Source organism: Haliaeetus leucocephalus, unplaced genomic scaffold (genome assembly GCF_000737465.1).
Source record: "Haliaeetus leucocephalus isolate CR32 unplaced genomic scaffold, Haliaeetus_leucocephalus-4.0 Scaffold428, whole genome shotgun sequence".
Classification (NCBI taxonomy): Eukaryota; Metazoa; Chordata; class Aves; order Accipitriformes; family Accipitridae; genus Haliaeetus; species Haliaeetus leucocephalus.
In genome coordinates, this window is record NW_010972864.1 from 6,365,395 (window position 1) to 6,382,229 (window position 16,835).

The 16,835-nt window shown below is 41.0% G+C and overlaps 1 protein-coding gene across 3 annotated transcripts in view; it reads left to right on the forward strand.

The window, feature by feature from the left end:
- The window catches only part of DTNA (dystrobrevin, alpha), a 99,136-nt gene that overhangs the window by 36,028 nt on the left and 46,273 nt on the right, over positions 1 to 16,835 (forward strand). The window contains exons 4-9 of one of the 3 annotated variants that reach the window (XM_010574372.1): positions 1,573 to 1,658; positions 3,203 to 3,357; positions 7,795 to 7,900; positions 10,414 to 10,580; positions 13,050 to 13,174; positions 16,331 to 16,339. In XM_010574372.1, coding sequence (XP_010572674.1) covers positions 1,573 to 1,658; positions 3,203 to 3,357; positions 7,795 to 7,900; positions 10,414 to 10,580; positions 13,050 to 13,174; positions 16,331 to 16,339 — 648 coding nt within the window. Of the gene's footprint in view, positions 1 to 1,572; positions 1,659 to 3,202; positions 3,358 to 7,794; positions 7,901 to 10,413; positions 10,581 to 13,049; positions 13,175 to 13,988; positions 13,995 to 16,330; positions 16,340 to 16,835 lie in introns of all 3 variants that reach the window. The other 2 variants (XM_010574374.1, XM_010574373.1) reach the window with 2 other exon arrangements.

Consider the following 16,835-nt stretch of genomic DNA (forward strand, 5'->3'; position numbering starts at 1 on the left):
CTATTGCCAGTGCAGTTCGACTATCTTATGTAAGACATAATTATATATATTTTAACAGGAAATCTCTTAAAACCTAATGTTCCCTGATAAAGAGTGAAGGTCACAGAAACTCCACTTCCAAAAAATGATACGAAACTTTGTTATCTGGTCCCATCGTTAGCCCTATCAGTAGAATTTAGAAGGAGACATGGGCGCCATTTTGTTAAGGTCACAAATATTGGCTGACTGTCTCTTTTTTAAAGCATGATGACAATGTGTTCTCACTGATGTCATTAAACAGGCATATGGGAAGTGATTAAGTAATGCTGAGGAGTTTGGATGACAGATAAAAGTTGCTCCAGTGCAACTGTGGACTCACTGCCTTATAGTAAGACTCTGAGAATTCCAAGAAAAAACAAATTTTACTGTTTGGATGCCAAAAAAATGAACATTCAAAAGCAGATGAACTTATGAGAGCATGTTCACCTTCATCTTCGGAAAGGGACTGGACGTTACAGCATTTTTGTTCTGCCATTCCTGTCAACACTGGACTTAGTTTTGCCTAAACTGGGGGAATAGGTCTTATAGGAGCTAAGAGTGCCTTGCAGTGTGTGAAGTCATGTATTACTCATGCAGCTCAAATATACAAGGTTTCTATAATGGCAGGTAATCACTGGGGACCACCACGACTAGAGGGAGAATGAGGATAGCAAGAGGAGCAATAAAGTTAAGCCATTGCATGCTTCAGGGCGGTTGAAGGAAGAGTTGGCAATGTGTTAAAGGTGAACACAGCATCCTGAGAGTGCAGTATATGATCTGATCCTTCCAGGGAGAAAAAAGAGTCTTTTATTTTTACCTGAAAGTGACTGGGTTTACAGAAAACACTGTCTTCTTGCCCCAAGGCATACTCCTATATGCATTTGGGGTTTAACAGCATTATGCATTTTAAGTTGAAAATAGAGAGCCAGGCATAGCCTCAACTTGAACAAACCAGGGACAAGACTCTTCTACATATCACAACAAATGTCCTTTGCTCATTCTGGATGCAGGTATATTCCCCACTTTTCAGCAAAGTCCCTCTTAATGGTTCATGGGGGTCAGGTGTATAATTTAAAAGGCAATTGTCAGGACTTGTTAACAGATACAATAGGCAGCTTGTGGAATCATGCAAGCCCTTTCTGCTTTTTCACTTATGTTCCCAGAGTTGATTTTTGCACTTATTTGCAATCTTTTAGGGATGGAAGATACACAGTGCACTTAGGGTAGGGAGACCATGAGTGTGGTAGGTGCCTTCCAGTGCTACTGTAGCATAAATAGCAGTCATAATCATCACCTTAGTGTATAATGAGATAAACAGTTTAACACTGAGCTTCATATACATAATAAATCTGTTCTGAGATCTTTACAGAACAGTGTACTGATGTGTGTTCCCACAAAACAAACTTCAATTTTAAAGATCTTATTTCTTTGTATGTCAATCCACATAGAGTGTGCATTATAGTATGTCATGTCAATGATATACATTTTAAGTGGAAAGAGGTCCATATTATAAAATGTACATATAAAATATGTCTACTTTCTACTTTTGAACAGGGAAGGACATGGTAAAATTTCTGTTTTTGCTGTCAAAATGGCCTTGGCAACTCTTTGTGGAGGAAAGATCATGGACAAATTAAGATGTAAGTCTTTTGGGTGACATTTTTTACCTGTTAATCATTGTTGTACTTGGAGAGATAACAGTACAGGTAGGAAAAGAGGGAATTAGGATAAGTTACAGTTTCATGGCTGGGTTTGGGCTTTGCACTATATATATCTCTCCAAGTAAATCCTGCTAAATGTTTGGCTGAACTTCGCACCGGACTTTATATTTTTGAAGCCAAATTGTATATATTGAGGTTCTGATTGGTGGATTTTTTTTTTTTCTTTGGGATGACTGAATTCAAAGTACAGGTAAGTGCCTCAACTGTTCAACAACATGAAGCATCATTTAGCAATTTCTTCAGACTTTTTTTTAATAACATCTCTCTCATTTTACACTTAGAAGTACAATATATTTATGCACTATTTATATTTCTTCCATAGGGCACATACTAATTCCATCTGTTTTGGAGAACAGATTCTCATTTCACAGGATTTATTCCCAGTTCCCCAATAGCCAAGGCATAGTTTACTTGCAGCTGCAATGAAAGACTTCCTGGTTAGTGCTATGATGTCCACAGCTCAGATCCAGAACACCATTTTCCAGACTTTTTGACCAAAGGATTAATGTCAACCTTCAGTTTCCTCTGAGCCTTTTACCACAGCCAGAGAAAATTGAGTTTACAAATTGTTGTTGATTAGAGAGGTAGAAATCCTAGGTGCTAATTTAGTCTTCCAGATTTGATGCCATTTTTTAATATATTATTTCTATGTAGAAACTCAAATACAGACTGAACTTAGATTATAAATTGAACACTGTTTGTTCCCGAGGCTGCTTTAAGAATAGGAGCAGGGTCCATCCAGCCGAAGGCTGGAGTACGATGCTGATTTTCCGGGTCAGTAGTCCCAGGGTCCTGTTGTCAAAATTTCCCTTCCAGGTTCCTGGAAATGAAGCAGCTGGCATGACAGCCTGAAAAATTATAAATGTTCCTTAGTCTATGATCCCATGCTAAGCTTAGGATAATTTTAAACAAGGGGAAAAGTAAAGACTGAGAAATATGAATCTCTGCAGTAATAAAACTGCTATATTTTTATACATCAACAAAAAAGAAAAAAAATGGAGAAGAGTGAAAAGTAATGCATTTGAAAGACCTTCAGTGCTTTGTATGTCCAAAACAATAGTAACTGACTTAACGAACTCATTGTCAAGATTTAGATTTGACTTGGTAAGCTGGCAGTAGGCAAAAAGCTGATGTTGCGTATCTTGTCAAATTAGATCCTTCTTATCTGATTAAATTACTGCCTCATGCCATGCATCAGACTTTGCTTTATCAAAATGACCACACACAATAAAAAAAGAGCAGGAATATTTTAATATCAAAATCAGCTACTTTTTAATACATAAATCATTCACTGTGTTCTCTGTTGAGAGGGGTTATAATTAAAGATGCAGTAATAGTGGAGGTTTCCATAAGCAGAACATGTATTTAGCACTTCTGGTTCAAATCAGATGATACTGAATTCAGAGCAAATCCGCAGCTCTCACTGAAGTTGCTGTGTCCTTTTCTTGTCTTTTCCCCCTCAGATATTTTCTCAATGATTTCCGATTCCAGTGGAGTGATGGTTTATGGCAGATATGACATGTTTCTGCGGGAGGTTCTCAAGCTGCCCACGGCTGTCTTCGAAGGGCCTTCATTTGGTTATACTGAGCAGTCAGCAAAATCCTGTTTCTCGCAGCAGGTAAATGAAGAGTGAGCATCCTAGACACAGGATCTCAATCATGCCTCTGAGCAGGACAAGACTTTCTTCCTTTCTTACACATAAGTGCATATTCGCCGAGGAAACGCATGGCTGGGTGGAGGGGAGGTCCACTTTGCTAATTTCTGGCATGTAGGTTAGGTGCCTTCAATAGGAAGCTAGTCTCTATAGGTTCCCCATATAACCACGGAGGAGGGAGGGGCTTAGTGAAAAAGTGATTCAGAGCAGGATCTTACCTTTCATGTTCCTAAATCAGGGAGCCTGAGGAGACTAACTTCCTAATTTAAGCACCTAAGTTAGATACTTACATTTAGGTGATACAAATACCCCAAGACATGCAATCCTCCATTCCAGTTAGTTGTTGTTGCTATAAGCATATATGAGACTTTAACATCTCCATACGAAGCTCAACTCCCACTGAAAAATCAAACTACATGTTTTCCAAGGGGTGGTGTACATACATGAGAAGTTTATGAGTGAGAAGAAAATTGCCTTAAACCTTTATTGAAAATGGGAGTCAGTAGGTATTAGAAAATCCGTATTCTCTTACAGATGTCATCATTGAGATGATAGGGTCAGGAAAGCAATGAATTTATCCTGAAGAAAATATGAGATTTTTCCACAGCTCACCAGACTGTAGGTGCCCTGAGTACAGTACGTTGGCTGCAGCTAATACCTAGCACTTCAAAAGATCCCATAATTGGGGCTGGTTGTCCACTTCTCCAATGGAGAAAGAGAGGATTCCTCTGGCTCTTGCCACACATCACACTGTATAATTCCATAAATATAAAGTAAGAGAAGATGCTGAAACTGGGAAAATGTTAGAAATAAAGTGGTATTTTCCTTCTCTTTATCCTTCCATTCACTAACTGAATACTGTTGAACAAATAAGTTGAATGGAGCAGGAATAGTGTCATTTTCATGCAAAATAGAGTCTCATGTTTTGTTTTCCTTCAGTTTCATCACTAATCAATAGGCATTCCAGTCAACTGAAAAGCATTGCTGAAATTCATTTATTGAATCATCTCGCAAATAATCTTAAATGGTTATGTTTGCATATGTGAAACTAGTCTTGTTTCACAGAGGAAGACTTAAGACAGCACTTCATCTTATGTTGAAGAATTTACATAGTGAAGTGACTTTTGGTAGTTCTGTGTTAAAATAATAAAAGAGTGCTCTTGCATAGCAACAGAGCATTCAAGCTGTGCATGTTGGACATGCTATTATTAAAGATGAAAAAAGCAATTTCTTTTCTTGAAAAAATGTCATTCAGGCCTCATTTTCTATCAAAGCAGCCATCAGAAATGGCACTTCCATTGACATTGCATCCGAATGAGTGGACCAGATATAGTAAGGTACCTTAAGAAACAAAGTCTCCAAACAGGCATTAGATGGTTTAGTTCACAATCTCCACTTAAAGCTAACGAGAGTTAGGTCTCTGACTGATGTAGGTACACAGCAGATTTACAAAGCTGCTGTTTTACATCTGTAGGCAGCCAAGTACTCTTGTAAACCTAGTCTAATATTTCACTTAAATTCACTTTATGTAATTCTCATTACATCCTCACTAGGGATGAACCAGAGTTTTGAAATGAGACTCAAAACAACATATCCCTATGACACGACGATAAATGATATTTACAGTCTTAGTCACACCATAGGTCATTGTTTCACTCTCTCATATTGCTCTTAGCATTATCAAAAGCTGATACCGTGGGATAAGTTTGGCACTCTGTTGTTCTCAGTATGGATCACTTTTGCTTACCAGAAGCCTTTCAGCCCCCTGATAAATAGATACCTCAATTTCAGGGAAAGAAGAAATTCTGGGAATGGTCTTCTGCTTACGGTGTCAAATCCATTTCAGTTTGCATTTGAAAGGATTTTTCCTGTTGCAGAAATGTTTTATTATTCCCCATTGTACTTGTTTACTTGATCAAACCGTGTATTCTCCTCCATCTGTGAACCACTGCTAGATTGAATGGCTATTGAAAATAGAAACAAGTGTTTCCTCATCAGCAAATTTATGGAACAGAAGTGCCAGAGCAAGTGACTTAATGTTTCAGAATACAAATCTCTGGCTCAAAAAGGAGTTTTATCGGCACCACCTTCCCCCTTAAGTAGAATTAATGTGATGTTATAGTGTATTTGTATTAAAAAGTGTTGTTATTATTATAAAACACACTTTTTATTTCTCTTTTTTTATCGCAAACTAAAAAGATAGACACTAACTTCATTTTCTTAGCACTTGGCTAAGTGTTATTCCACAAACCTAGACTCCATCTGCATGTAGTGTATATTTAGAAAACAGCTTTCAGTTTCAACTTTCCCAGCAGCTGAAAAAAACCTGCAGGAGAAAAATATGCCTTTTAAAATGTATGGAAATTGCTTTGTTGGTGTCCTTTTAAGGGACATTGCTCTCTCTAATCCATAAAATCAGTGACCACCAGAGGAGTTCGGCCATAAAGCTGTCAGTGAAGTTAAGTTGCTTTATTTGGTGCAAATAGGTTTTTAAATTATAGCTGCATTCAAAGCCCGCTGCATTGTGGAAGAGCTGTTGTCTCCCCATCGACTTGCTTGTTTAGACCGGTTGCATGTTTGCTGCCAACTTATCTGCCTTCAGGAGCAGAGGGAAGTCTTAAGGCTACTCAGCTCTGCAGTATGGGGCACTGGAGGACCCTTCTTCTCCTAGACTTTGCTCTGCCTTTTCTTCCTCTGTTCTCAGTTCTGCTGCAGACAGCACAGACATTTGCTGGCAGCATTGGTCAGCAAAGCCATGCCAAATATCCCCAGCAGATCTCCAAAAGAAAGATCCTTTTCTGTGAGCTGATATAAGCATAGGATGCTTATTTGGGAAGTGGTTATCCACTCTCCATGGGTGGGAAGGTCATTCATACAACAAGCAGGTGGTAGCTGTTTGATTGGACTTTCATACTGCAGGTATTGTGGGAAAAGATAGTATTTCAGGGAGATTTAGAGCTCATATTCTGGCTATTTCTGTTCATTAAAAATCAAGACCATTTTCACAACTAGCCTGAAGTATTTTCTCTTCTAGGAACAAATATCTTTATATATTTCCCAACATCTTTCAATATTTCAGCCCTGAGACTGTTACAGAGTGAGGTGATTTCCATCGATCACTCAGTGTAAAACAGAAATAATGATTTTCTTTACATCTGGTGGCAATTGTATATAAATGCAGCACAGACACTCCATCTGGAAATCTCAGCTCTTAAAAGCATTCCATAACACACGGAGATGATACATGTCACTGCATAGCTGCTGTTTTGCTTCCTCATGGGGTAACCACAGTTCTTTAGCAAGTTAAAGCAGTAGCTTATGCTATCAGATATGAAAATTTAGCAATCCCTTTGGATATGGGGATGCTACTTAAATATGTATGCCTATAAGTTATATCTGCACACATTCTCAACAGGGCTCAATATTTTTGCATCTTAATTTTATTTTAAAGGAAGGCTCAGTTGCTGATTTCTTAAGGATTCTCTCTCCTTGACCACCCAGTAGTTGTGCACTTTAGTACACACCATGCGTAGCCAGTATACAATGTAGGAAAGAGCAAGTATTTATGGTGGAGATATCTCAGGTTGAAATATCGCCTATACGTCTGAAAAAACAAATAAACTAAGATTTGTGATGACTTTTTCCTGACACCTAAGAAACTTAAGGCCCTAGATTACGTTTTTAAAATCAACAGGGATATTTTAGAGTTTAAATCTCTTTGAAAGATAAAGGGGCATAGATCTTTAAGTGCTTACAGCTGTGGGGAGTTTAGGAACAGTTGCAGTCCCTGAGTGTATGCAAACACAACATCCCACAGTCAGAGCTCACCCATAACTAGTTGCCATCACTCAACAGACAAGCATAGTTTCTTAAATTACAGTAACACAATTACCTGTGATGGTCTGTCCTTACCTATATTTGTCTTGAAATTATACTCCCTTGTCATTATTTTCTTTCATTTTCTTTGTTGAGTACCATCAGTCATTCTCTGCAGTGACTTTTCATGTGAAAATTGGTAATACATAGTGGTACCCTACATGCACTTGTACTCATTATGGGGTACTCAGAACGCATGAAAACATGAAGAGTTGAATGCCAACCATATTCACAGAGCATCTTCAGGCAATGACTTTAGAAGAGAGTCTTGAAGTGAGTGGGAGCTAGGTGTCTCCAACCCAGCCTTGTGAAAAGGACTGCTAGTCATCAGTAGTACACATTGTAACTACTAAAAATAGTCCAGAAAAGCTTTGCTAGTATCACTTGTTCTTTTCAGTAAACCAGGGCTACAAGCAAACAGTGTCTGAAACTTGTTCCCACGTGTTTCTGTAAGGACAAGATAAAATCATTTTGATATGTCTAATTACTGATTCTTTGTGCATGTTTGTTTGCTTGTTTGAGCAGAAGAAAGTCACATTAAACACTTTCTTGGATACTCTCATGTCTGATCCCCCACCACAGTGTCTAGTGTGGTTACCACTTCTGCATCGACTGGCAAATGTTGAAAATGGTAAGTAAGAGCTGCTGCCAAAAAAACAGTTACAAGAGTAAACTTCTGTGTGATGATTTTCTCACTCTCTAGATGGTTTTGTAGGAGATACTGTACTGGGTTCATTGACTCCACGTGCTATTTTTACAGTTACTGGTAAAATATTTAGAAAATTCTGTTGGTCATTCAGCCAGGAACATGGCTTAATTTTTGCTATGCTCAGGAAATTATCCTGATCATGTCCGCTCCTCCTGTGCTCTGGATAAGCAAAGAGCGATAGGACTTGATCCATTCACACACTTACATTTGGTAAACTATCAAGACCACAACTTTTATTAGCTATGACATATGGCAGTAGAGAAGGAACAGCTTGGCAGTTTCTGTTCATGCAATATTCTTGGCAGGGCATGTCCAGTGCAGTGCATAATACCAGCCAAAAGGTCCTCTTACGAAGGATCTCCTCCGAAGCCTACACTGCCAGACAATATACTCTGAAAAGGAAGCTCCAGATTCATCCTTACCCTTTGCTTGTGTGAAAGATGAGGATTTAACTGTGAGATGCCTCTTTCTCCTCAAGGGTTGTCTTTCCCCAGAATGAGTAGATCACAGATTTTAAGACAGAAAGGGACCATGAAGATCAACTCATTAGATGCACAGTGCATGTCGCATTTCCCTGGACGGTAACATGAAGGCTTCCTCAGCCTCCCAACTTCTTGAGCACCTGGGGAAAAGTTCACAGACTCACAGATGTAGTCCTCCAGCCAAACTCTTCGTATGTTGTTTCTGTAGAAGGTGCTGCCACACTGAAAGTGCAGGGGCAGAACTACAAGGCTTGTGCTTCTCATCTCACTGTGTGCACCACCAAATTGCAGACCACAAACTCTGTGCAGTTCCTCATGTAGTTCTGGAGGTGTTCCCCAGCTCCAATGCAGCTGACTTCTGTTGTTCAGAAGGACCAGCACTGACAATATTAAATAGAAAAAAAACCCATGAGACAAGAATTGCCTTTTTACTGTCTTATTTATCTTGGTGTACTTGTTCCTACTGTGGCGTTTCTTGCTCATGATCATCAGGAGGCAATGATCCTGACAGTCATTATTCCAACACTTTAAATCTAGAAAAAGGAAGATTTAAAAATGGAGGAAATTTATACAAAAATTTAAAATGTTAATTTAGCAAGATAAATAGATTTTTTTGTAAACAATTTTCCAGTACTTTGCCTCAGAGTTTGGTGTGTAAGGGGCTTGTTGAATATTCCTGTGTTGTTGCTACCTTGAAAGTTTATCTCTAGCATAATGGAAGCTTTGGGATGCTGCAGGGAAAAAGAAGTGGCAGGAACAGGAGGAAGAAAACATCATATATACTCATCCTGTTAGGCAATAAAAGTATTTATACCATTTTTCTGACAAGAAGGTGGGGCTGGTGGAAGGGGAGGTGTGCAGCCATTTTTTGCTGATGAGAGAAGGAGGGGGAGGAGGAGGTTGTACATGTTCTTGTACTAAATAAATCTCTCTTCCACTGAAAAGCACCGAGGTAGGTAAGGTGATGTTCCCAAGTCCTTCCTGGCTACAGAGCCACCCCACCTTCCTCAAACTCTTGTCATCCATCCCTGTCCCTCACCAGCTTCACACTGTTTCCAAGCCTAGAGAACTAACCCTTCCTGCTGCGAAATTCTGGCAAGGAATTCAAGCCCTGACACACTCAGCACTGATCTGAATCCTCCCAGACTGAACCTTATGACAGAAGAGCAGAAGGTGCCTGGGAACAAGGAGATGTTCAGTACCCTGTGGTAAATTGGGTACATGCTGTAGTGAGGAGAGAGAGGAACAGAAATAGCACTATTGCCAGGAAGGGGCTTCAAAATGTCTTGATCGGTGCCTTAGTGTGCTCAGTGATTTGCATCCTCATTACTGTCTGCTTCTGAGTGGAACAGAGAACAGGACCACATGGGTCCCTTCAATAGCCGGCTTTCCAAATCTGGGCATCCAAAGCTAAGTGATCAACTCCATATATAGGTACCTAAATGACACCAGTTGCACAGATGAGACAGCAGTAATTAAGAGACAATGACATGCCTAAGTACACTTTTGTGCTTCCAGTAATCAGACAGCTGAGTTTGACTTTTCCTCCAAGGCACGTCGCTTTAGCTCCTCACAGCACAGCAAAACATTCAGCTTCCCCGAGTAACGCAGCTGAAGGGTGCAGTGGATTTTCCCACATATGAATTTCCTCTATCATGTATTCTGTTAGACAGTGAACACATTTTTCGCTGCTGTGAGCAGGAGGTGCAGGCATCAGCTCAGAAGTGATGAAGGGTTTGGTGCCCAGCACAGGGAGCGTTGCCTGTGGCTCAGCACAGGTTGGTGGGCGGCTGCTCGAGTTTTCATGGGTCAAAGCTGTAGGCAGCATCCAACGCTGCAGATCACTAGAAACAAAGAAGGGGCTCGCCCTTCAGCTCAGGGCTTTGTCTATAAACTTTTGCAGGGGTATTCTCTGCTTTGGTTTATGGCTCGGTGTTTCTCTCTCCTGCACAGTCTTCCACCCCGTTGAGTGTTCCTACTGCCACAGCGAGAGCATGATGGGGTTTCGCTACCGCTGCCAGCAGTGTCACAATTACCAGCTCTGTCAGGACTGCTTCTGGAGGGGCCATGCCAGCGGTTCCCACAGCAACCAGCACCAAATGAAAGAGTACACGTCATGGGTAAGGGAAGGCTCGCGCCTCGCTGCAGTCTGCGTTGCCCTCCAGCCGGCGGAGAGACCCCTGGCCGCAGCTCCAGGCAGCCGTCCGGCACAGGGAGGCTGGGAGCCGGGCAGCCAGTTTGGATCGGTGACCCTGTCAGGGAGGCTCCGGCCTTGGGAGCCCTCGGGAGAACGTGGAGGTGGGAATGGTCTTTTCTGGGTGAGGATCTGGGGCGCCTGTGACGGTGCGTGCCGCAGGGAGGGCAGCGCAGGAGGGGCTGGCAGCAGGGCACCAGGCTCATGGCAGCTTCTCCCATTCCCACAGGACTCACGGTAAAATCATCATTAGCTTGCTCTGTTTGGCTACGTGTAAATGAAATGATGAATACTTAACGCTCATTCATCAATGTTTTCAGTTGAGTGGCTGCAGCATATGCGTAGCATTTGGGATGGTCCTGGCACTGTAGATTTGAGCGTGGTCACAGGCTTAGATCCACAGTAGTGTTTACTGTAGAGAAAAGCACACGTCAGTCTTTTTGTTGTTAAACAAAATAATTCAATGCTTTTTCTCAGCTGAAAGAGAAGTATCAACAGCTACGTTAACCTTCTCTGAAGGGCATCAGACCTGGGGGCTAACGTCTCCATGGACTGGAGCAAAGCTCCAACAAGCCCTTGGTCATGGAGCATCCCAATCCTTCAGGGCTCAAATCCAGCGACCAGCAGAAAAATCCTAACTAATCTCAAATATTACAAAAGTATATTGTTACCAAAAAAAAGAAAATTATGCATGTAGCAACAACTCATGTTTTTATAGTACTTTGAGTGTATTTTGGGCAAAGTTCTGAAGCTTAACACTTTTTAAATGAATGTTTTGCTGTTGATGGAGCCAGCAAGGGTTAAATTTGATGTGGTTTGCTCTGTATGCCAGTCACACAGGCCCTGCGCTGCATCCCAGCAGATCTGGGTCTGTAATTGTTTTTGTGGATCCTAATTGCTGCTTGTTGCATAGACACAAATGGCTTGAGTTCAGTCTCTGAATAGGAGAGTGCCCACTACGTAGCTGTGACTCCATGCCTAACAGCAATTTGTGCTATAAAATAATTTTTTGCTGTAGCCAGGGAGCTGTAATTATAGGTACGAAGTAATTTGAAAACTTAAGATTTCTGCTCAGCAGAAGACAAAAACGTGATTACATGCCTAGTGGTTTCAGATGTTTCCTTGTCAGAAACAAATGTTTTGCTTCAAGTTTGAAATTGCCTTTCTGTAGAGTTCATTAGCATTTGTTCAAACCTGGTTAGCATTCTCCATAATGCATCCATATCGAGCTCCACATGCGGATTAAAGGTGTTCATGGGTGCAGTGGAACTCAACTGTTCTCAATTCAGAGTGAAATCACATTTATAATGAAAGAGAAAAAGCCTGAACTTTACATATTTAGGTTGGATTTCTGTAACAGAAATATTTCATTATTGTCTTGATTACAGTCGTAAGTCGATGCAGGATATGTGTGCACAAATACAACACCACTTCCATTAGGTTCCAAAAATATTTTAAAATTTCAGCCTGTAGAGCTGTTTTGTGGGGAGGAGACAGTGTAAGGATCACTACCCCTGTTTTACTGGCAGAGAGACTGAATCACAGAGAGGTGGGTTGGATGCCCTGAGAATCTCTCACGCACCCTAAAAGACACCCTAGATCTCCGAGCCCTTCCTTAGAAAAGTGTTCAACTGCAAAGAGCATCCAAACAAAACTAGAAAGCAGAAAATACTGGGGTTTTTTAGACTCACTGATGGGACTTCAGGGTGAAAAGCATGCTTCTGGTGCAGACCCTCCCCATCTTTTGGTGACAGTGACAGTGCGTCAGCCTCTTCTGGCATGCTGTCACCATGGTGGGGCAGGTCTCACCATGCACATCTCAACCCCGTTCCCCGGTGTGGCAGGGACTGCGGTGGCCACGGGAGGTGGAAAAGGAGCTTTATAACAGTAGCAAAATAGTACAAGGTGCTGGAGCTGAGAAGGGAAATACTAGCAAGGGGAAAGAATATGGTGGCCTTGTGCCTGGCCCACAACTAGGAAGGAAGCGGTGTCCTGTACAGTGTATCTGTGTGGACAGGCATACACAGATGTGTTCTGCTTGCACTCCCAAGATGGTGAGGTACAAGCCGGCTCCAGTCCAGGCAACACTAACTTTGTGCTGTCCTTCATTCAATACTACCCGAGTGCGGCATTGCAAAGAAGCCATGGCAACTGCATCTGTCCATATAGATATACCCCCGAGCCTACTCTTAAAGGCCCCTGAAGGTAAGAGTAATCTTTCCTCCAAACTGAGCAGTCTTTGCCTTACCAGACTCTCGGAGTGGGAGGGGGGCAAGGGAGATGTCAGTCATAGGTATGTAAGCTATAGAGCTGCCTGTTGTTTTGTGCTTCCTATAGCAGAAAGAGTATGCACCTTACTTGTCCAGATTACCTCTACCTTCCTTGTTCCTCCCAGAAATCACCTGCTAAGAAGCTAACTAATGCACTTAGCAAGTCTTTAAGCTGTGCTTCCAGCCGTGAACCTTTGCACCCAATGTTCCCTGACCAGCCTGAAAAACCTCTAAACCTGGCTCATATTGTGTAAGTATCTGTGTGCTGTAGAGAAAGTAAGCTTTGTCGTAGGCGTTGCTTACACTGAGTGTAGATACTATGGCTCTGAACAAAACGAGAGGCAGCTGTGGCGTATCAAGTTCAATGCATCACAAGTGCAAATTTGCTGGTAGGGTTATTTGGTATAAAAATGTTCTGGTGTGAGTTCACTTGAAAAGTCAGTGGGATATGTACATGTAACCAAATACTGGGATGTGATGTTGGTATGTCCCCATTCTCCTCAAGAGCTACCTGTGCGATCCATTAGAGTTTCAGCACTTTGGGATGTATTAATGTTGAGAACATTAGTTTTGTCATCTAGAGACTCAACTCCAGTGTCTCACGGGTATGTCTTGACACAAGGCACCAGAGAAAAATGAAGTCTGACCAATTTTGTTGAAATCAGCGTCAGAGTTCTCACTGGCTTTAGTGGAGCTGTGGCTTCACCCAGCCCTGAAGAGTTACATGAGTCTGCATGAGAAGTGTGTCTTTAATTGCCAAGTCAATTGAAAAGAGTCTATTCTCTTTACATTTTTGTATTTTTATATATAAAAATTATTATTTGGTGTAGAAGTTTGTGTCACTACTTTTTTTCTACAGGAGTCAAGAAACTCAAAGCAGGGAGAAAATGTATTTGTGCAGGGTGGGGAAATTATCACTTTGGATTTTTTTTTTTCTAAAGTGTCTCCACCATGCATAGTGGCAGTTGCTCAGATTTCTTCATTTATCAGTTTGTTTTACCTTTGCTTCCTGGGTCCTTAAAAAAAAAAAGTTAAATTTTCCATAGAATTCAGGAAAAATCAAGACATTGGTTGGAAGAAAGTTACAAAGAAATTAACATGGAAAAATTATTCAAAAAATACTGTCTTTAAAGTATTTCTCTTATTCTGATATATTTCTTAGGAAAATATCTTAACCATTTTCCCAGGGGCCCTGACTGAAGCATTTCAGGCAGCAGCCATCGAAATTGTATTTGCATGCTGCATATCTGTATTACCGGCTGCTGGAACTATTCTGGTCTGTAATTATTATACAGACTTATTTTTGTCAGTATTGAATGTTTGTGTGTAGCATCTTTAAGGGCGAGTGCATGCTGGCCAATGTGGGCCGTGTGACACCTGGAAAGTGTGTCTGACCTACCTGACATTTTAAGGGTAAATCATGCTGATGGTCCTCCTCATGTGGTTACAGCAGAACTTTTTCAAGGTGTAAGAGTGCTCTGCTTTTGAGACACAAGGTATCTCTGACAGATACCTGTGCTAAATCCCTGTTACGCTTGACTATCAGTTAAAACCCCTGCACCTCTTTATGGAGGTATGACAGGAGGATGTTGTTCTTTGGAAGAAATCATCCAGAATTGGATCTGCTGAGCTACCCCACTGCCGTGCCTGGTATAAAAGCCTGGCTCTGCTGGCAAGTCAGTGATAATTTCACAGGGCAGATTTTGGCCATTCTTAAGAGAAATGGAAAGAGGCAAGGAGCATGAAACTGAAAGAGAAGCCTCTGTTCCCTGTTGGCTGGAGGCCCTTGAAGGCCTGGGGCTATGTCAGGAGATAACGGTAGTGAAAACTGGGCTAGTGCGAATGGATTAAATGCATTTAGGCAAGGCAAGGGGAAGGTACCTTAATTGAGTAGGATCTGTTCCAAATCTTTGCTGTGAACTTAACACCTTCCCTTCTTCCTAACTATATAGACGTAATTTAGAGTGATTGGATGTGAGAACAAACCACCATCTATTTTGTTTTATGATAGAGTTTCTCTTTATTCATAGATTGAAGGCAATATAACTTGGCAATGTAATATTAGCTATAATGATACATGAGTGAAAAACCTGTAAGTTGTGGAGGTAGCATGATCTATAGCATAGTTCACATAAATTAACTGAAGGGAGAGATATGCTACAGTACCTCATTGAGAATATCTTCTCGCTGATGTGATTTTTATTTTTAAACATAATGGAAGTTGAGAGAAACAGCTCTGGGCAGGAATCCAGGCAAAAAGGGTTTTATATGTGCATTAAAAGGAAGAATTTTGGCAACAAAACAGTATCTTTTTCTTAGCTTCTAGCTTAAATGAGGACAAGTACTCTCTGCCTTACTATACAGCCTTTCCTTTTCATCAATCTTGCACCTTTGAGTGGTACCAGACAGAAAGACTGCATGGTTTTTTTTGTTTTACTGGTGCCACGCAAAATTTTCAATTAAGCAAGAAACACATCTAAGGCTCATCTAGAGAAGCAGTTATCAAGGTGTCATTAACCTGATGGAGGAACTCCCCCCACCGACGGAGGGGTCATTTTTCCTTTCTATACATAAGATTGGCAACAAAAAACAAACACCAGACTGCAGAGATGACAAATGGTGTGGACAGTGCATCATGGAGGTATTTTTCAAATGCATTCTGCACTGGTCTGACTTCGTTTCCATCTGAGCCTGTGGGAGCATTGGTTTTTAGATCAGTGTGAAGAGGTTAGACCAGCATGGAGCACTTTTTGGAAAATTCCTCTTATTTAATTTGGTTTATTACTGTGGGTATGTGTTATGCCATAACGTGCATTTATTACATAGCATATTTCAATAGTATTAAGTGGTTTTTGCTTCCTTGGGGAAAGTTGATTGAGTATCATCAGCTCACTTTTATCAGAAAGCTTAATCACGCACTTCCAGAAGTTTAGAAATAACCTCAGAAAGATATACATTTATAGTCAATAGCTGAGTTTTCCTTTGCTTTACCATAATGTCTGCTGTTCTTGTCTTACCACATCACACAATTGTATATGTATGTTTGAACATCCATTTGATATTCAAGCTGAACCAAAGGAATGTGACAATGGGCTTCAGCCTTTAAGAAACTCGCCTTGGAAAAGCTTGGATTAGTTTAATATAGTTTCCTTCATAGGAGAATTGACAAACTAATGCTAGTCACAAAACTTAAGCAAAGCCTTGGAGTTTATAGACATTTGTACACAATAGTAACTCTGCATATGTAAACAGATCAATGACCTTTTATGCATAGAGGCTGTCATGCTTTTTGCAGAATCAGGGTCGTAAGAAATGGAGTATGTCCAATGCACTGCTTAAACCACATACCTATTAAACTGACAATTTAATTAATGATCTCTTTTCCATTTCATTTTGGCTGCAAAAGAGATACTTGGTGAGTATTTTTCTTCTTTAGTACACTTATTGGAGGAAGAAGTTTGGAAAAAAATGCAATAATCTCATTATTACCATTCCTTAACTTTATATCAGAGTCCAGAGCCAAATAAATAATTGTCTTTGAATACAGAGACAGTGAAAGGAAAGAGCTCTTTTGGGGCTTAGAAGCTTTCTCTTCCACCCCTATTTTGAGATAAAGCTTAGGCAAGACATTAACCTGAAGTGTGTATGTGGTGAACTGCTGAAGTAAGTGGCTGCCACATACCCTCTTCCTACTGCATCAGCAGACGTAGACTGGGTGCAAGACAAAGCAGAGCCCAAACTCTGCCAAGGGAGTACTCCTCCTGCCTCCTCCTCTAGGACAGTGTTGAGAACCAGCCTCTCCTCTCTTCTCCTCCGCTGTTTAGGATTCCACACCCCAGGGTTGGACCCATCTTTCAGAAACCCCAGCCTGGGCCCAATTAGTTTCGGAATGCGTCTGCTGCCCAGTGAGT